General features: G+C 34.2%; 1 protein-coding gene across 1 annotated transcript; it reads left to right on the top strand.

Moving 5' to 3' along the window:
• On the top strand, positions 1 to 3,786 carry LOC133177084 (MRN complex-interacting protein-like). The gene is made up of 4 exons (XM_061312213.1): positions 1 to 148; positions 1,142 to 1,294; positions 2,441 to 2,667; positions 3,072 to 3,786. Exons 1-4 carry the CDS (start codon positions 26 to 28, stop codon positions 3,739 to 3,741), a joined length of 1,173 nt encoding a protein of 390 aa, XP_061168197.1. The 5' UTR covers positions 1 to 25; the 3' UTR covers positions 3,742 to 3,786.
• The last annotated feature ends 1,071 nt before the right edge of the window (positions 3,787 to 4,857 follow it).

The following is a 4,857-nucleotide window of genomic DNA, read 5'->3' as shown; positions in this document are numbered from 1 at the left end:
TGACATGTACCAATTATCCTGAAAGATGCCCCAAGAATTCCATGTCCTCCAGTGCTACAGTTGTGCCACATTTCAAGTACAACAAGTAAAAAAATCCAGTAACAAATGGAACTGTAAACTTTGTGGCGAGAAGCAGTCTATCAAGAAAGTAAGGGAGTTATTTAGCATACCATCTGCAGATATAACCTTGTAAAATGTCAATACCATAATTGGTATGCATGTGTACCTGTAGAAAAAAGTGCTATTTAAATCACTCACTCAACATACTGAGAAAGTCATAGCCACTGAACTTTAAAAATGTCGCGATTTCCTTTGTGTAACATCCAGGTATAGATTTTGGTCTGTCTGTTTGTCTGCAAAAATTTAACCTTGCCCATAACTTTTATTGGTTGAAGCTATGGCATATATTTCACATATTTCACATGTGTATTCCTTGTGACAAGAGTCACAAGACCTTTCCATATTTGACCTCTTGACATTGGAGTTGACCCAATTTTGCAAAATTTTACCAAACTTTTACCTTGGCCATAACTTTTGAACAGTTAGAGCTAGGGCTTTCATACTTCACTTGTGTATTTCTTAAGATATTAAGACCTTTCCTTGGGTACCAACAATTTTGACCTTGGAGTTTGACGTACTTTTGAAAAACTTTAAGCTTAGCCATAACTATGGATTGGTTGTTGCTAGGGCTTTCATATTTTACATGTCTATTCCTTTTGACAAGTCCTTCCCTTGGGTATCAATATTTTTACCCTTTGACCTTGACCATGGAGTTTGATGTACTTTTGAAAAACTTTAACCTTGGCCATAACTATTGAACAGTTGAGGCTTTCATATTTCACAGTTGTATTCTTTGTGACAAGATCTTTCTTTGGGTACCAATACTTCTCATCTCTTGACCTTGGAGTTTGAATTACATATGAGAAACTTTAACCTTCGCCTTGAACTGCCAAACAGGGGCATCAGTGTTTCACAAACACATCTTGTTTTGTTTTTTTGTTTTTTTAAAGAGTAGTCATTGAGCAAAACACACTTTTCGTAGTGTTTTCAATTGTATAATCTCATCAAAGACGTTGAAGAATCAGCTATAAAATCTTGATTTTGAGATACCTAAGTTAAGTCTGTGCTTTGTTAATTGTAGGTTTTTGGTAGGGGAAGTGGTGCAGACTGCAGACATCATGTACAGAGACTGAATACTCTCAGGCAGCAGCAGGATGTATCAGTGGCAATCAGTTCTTATCAGAATTTCTCAGAGGATAACGATTCAGGATCTACTCAAATAGAACATGAAGAGGTCAGGTTTGTTTTATACTGAGGTCTTGTAGCACCAATTTTTAGCCCTAGCTGTCTGTCTAGATTTGATAAAAGTTTAATGTTTATAAGGGATTCAAGAAAATAAATTGACTTTTAATGTGAGAAATATGACTTCAAATCATAGGGGTTAGAATTGGCTGGAATATTACAAGGAAGTGTAAAATTCTTATAGCAATTCTAAGAAGTTTGAAACTAAAGTGAAACTTGTCTAATCTAGATGTTGTGTAATCCAGAATCTTGCCTAATATGATGTGTAAGTCCATTTCATTAAATTCAATTGCTTAAAATGTTGTCTAATCAGAAATATTGTCTAATACAGCCAATTTCTTTGGAACCAGTGATGTTCAGATCAACAAGCAGTCTATCCCAAAAGCACTGGTCCGTCAGATAAATCTGATGAAAATTTGGTTTTACTGTACAATGCATGTATTAATATGATTTACGAAAATCATCAAAGCAGTGTTTTTTAACAAATATTGTTTGATTTTGAAAAATCTGATATACATTGTAGCAGTGAGCTGTGTTTCTGCAAGCTCTAATGATAATGTGTACGAACAGAGAGTTGAAATCTTCTGGTTGTTTAATGTGACTTTGCATATAACATCATATTTTTGTTGTTTATATGACACTGGTATTGCCCTTTTTTTCCAGAAATATCCCATCTGAGAAGTTTAGAATCTCAATCCTGATGAAAAGGGAGTCTGCAAAGTTTTATAAAAATTTCTATTAGTCATAAATATGACCTTATGAGATGAAGTAAAAGCAGGCTACAGGAGTTTACTGGAAATTGTAGTGTCATTAGCAGCAGCATCTACAGCATGCAAATTGATATTTTAGAAGTTGTAGAATTAATTAATTTTATGCACTCACCCTAACAGTTGCACCATCAGACATATTATAGTGTTTTCCCTTTATTTCAGAGTGAAGGGTTACAGATCAATTGTAACTGGCTAGAGGTTGAGGTTTATGAACAAAACCTCTGTGGACCTTACAACAATTATATTTAAATTTTTGATTTTTAAGCAGCATTTTTATCAACTGAGTTTGACCAGTAGCTGGTTCTAATGGAAAACACTGATTATACTGTATAATCATTGATGGAGCATGAAAATTGTTATCAATACAGAATCTGGACGTTCCTTGTGACAACTCTGGCAGTAAGTGGAGTCAGTATGTGGAGAAAGCACGTGAAGAATCCACCTCTGATAATTCTGACAGTAAGTGGAGTCAGTACGTGGAGGAAGCATGTGAAAGATCCACCTCTGATGACCAACAACCTGGGGAGGATTTGTATACCACAGATGGGAACCAGTTTTATAGATCTAAAAAAAGAAAAAGAGACAGTGGAAGCAGGTAAAAAGTAAACAATTTGATATTACATTCCTCTAATATTTTTAAACAGAGTCTCCTAAAATTGCAAGTCATAAAATATTTGAATTAATACTTTAAACATATTAAGTGTATCTTCTTGGTTGGTAATTTATTTGCTTTTGTTTACCAGACTTTTAAATGGAATGAATTTTAAGAAAAGAAAAAAATATAGATGACATTTTATGAAATTTTAATCTGAGAATAAATTTTAGCAAGCCCTTATGTTACAAAATTTGCGAAGATTGTGGTCATCTGAAAACATTCCATATTTGTAGTATTAAACTACCGATTTCGTTTTTAAACTTGATATTGGAATACATTTTAATTTGTGACTTTTATGTACATACATGGATATTAAGATGCTACTGTCTTACCTCTATATGTAGTTATAGCAACAACAGAAAAGGACAGATGTCTCAAGGGGATGATTTAGATTTTTCAAGTAAGAGGACTTGGAAAAGACAGAAAGAGAATCTACAATATGGTAATGATACATATATCAGTGCATATAATAATACCCAGCCTTATCATAACTTTAGTCAACCAAAATCCTACACATCTGATCCAAATAACTATGTGCCACATGGGACAAAATCTTCATTACAGAGTATAGCCAATTTCAATGACGAAAGCTTATTCACAATTTCCAACAGAGACTATGTTGCAGGATTTGAAGAGTTTGAGACATTGAAAACAATCGATCAAAACCGAATTTCTGCAAATGCAACAGATTCTGAACCAAAACCTAAGAACACTCCAAAGACTAAAAGCTATTCCCTCTCCAGTAACAGGGAATGTAAGGAATCTAAGTGGGATCAGTTTCTTGCTGAGGGGAGTGATGAAGATCTAGAGGATACTGAAAAAACTTCAGCAGAGAATCCCCTAGTTGTCCAGCCACAGAGTATAGAGCCAGCAAGGCTACAAAGCAAAGTGCCTGAAACTCGAAGAGTAATCACGTCAAGCAAATATGAAGACTACAAGTGTGTTACAGTGACAGGAAGTGAAATAGGAATGTTTTCTGTTGGTGATCTTGAGGATTCAGACTTTGATATATGACTATATTGTATTGAACATTAGTAAGTTATACAGAGAAAGCAATAAAAAAAAGGTATGATCATGTTTTTAAATTCAATTTGAAGTACTTAGGGCTCTGCTCTACAGATGCAATATACTGTGGATTCCTAAATATAAGCAATGATTTTATTATTGCCTAAATTTTTGAGAAACACTACTCACAAAATAAAATAATTTCTTGCATTTGTAATGCTGGAATACATGTAAAACAACATGATAAACAGTCCATCTGCAAAATGAAGTTCTCATGATTTGATTTCTAGTCATTTTGCGATATTAAGTACTTGCTTAAATTAAGGAATCTACAATAGTAATCCAACTGTCCATATAAATGATGCAATATTACTTGTCTGGAGGATCACACCTAAACCCACTGTCCCACAGAGTGCCCTTGGGTAATGAGTGTGATGTGACCTTGATCCAAGTTTCTTGATGAGGTCTTGGTCATAAAAGATCTCTGTACAATCTTTGTCCTTGTTCCCTCCCTTTGACTCAATCTGGCTAACTCTTCCCATGTGAGTGGCAAAGGGTGTGCAGTAACTATGAACTAAATTTCTAGGTCAAAGGTCAAGGTTAAATAAGTGAGAAGGATACTTTTTTGAAGCATATATACTTTCTGCTTTTTGACCAGTTCATAGTACATGTATCATACTTTGATCTATATTTCTAGTAAAAGTCAAGATTAAAACAAGACTTTGTACAGAGCATATAAAATTTCCCCTGGCCGAGTCTGACTCATACTTCACTTGCATTTTAAACCTGTATGGAGTGTGTATATTTTTTACCCTTGTATCAATTATTCTCATATTTCCACAGTGTCCTTGATGTATGAAGTATCTGTGTAAAATACTATTCAGAACATATTTTCTCTTGACTTGATCTAGCTTCCACTTCACCTAAAGATATAGTGTACAGAATCTTGAGGTAAAGGACAGATTTAAAGATCTTTTTTTCAAAATCCTTGTCTGTTGCATAAGATTTCTTGCCATTGTACCAGTTTTGATTCTCACTTCAAACACTGAAATCAAGAGTACGTAATGTTTGAGTCAAGTCAAAGGTTTAAACATTCTTTGTAAACTCCATGGAGGAATGGTTATT

This window comes from Saccostrea echinata, unplaced genomic scaffold, assembly GCF_033153115.1.
Source record: "Saccostrea echinata isolate AGI-Se365-2 ecotype Australia unplaced genomic scaffold, CSIRO_AGI_Sech_v1 ptg000001l, whole genome shotgun sequence".
Classification (NCBI taxonomy): Eukaryota; Metazoa; Mollusca; class Bivalvia; order Ostreida; family Ostreidae; genus Saccostrea; species Saccostrea echinata.
This window is presented reverse-complemented; position numbering and strand designations above follow the sequence as displayed.

Coding starts and splice junctions, on each gene's coding strand:
- LOC133177084 (XM_061312213.1), top strand. CDS start 26: ATGCCCCAAGAATTCCATGTCCTCCAGTGCTACAGTTGTGCCACATTT. Junction 149..1,141: donor AGAAGCAGTCTATCAAGAAA/GTAAGGGAGTTA, acceptor TGTTAATTGTAG/GTTTTTGGTAGGGGAAGTGG. Junction 2,668..3,071: donor AAAAGAGACAGTGGAAGCAG/GTAAAAAGTAAA, acceptor CTCTATATGTAG/TTATAGCAACAACAGAAAAG.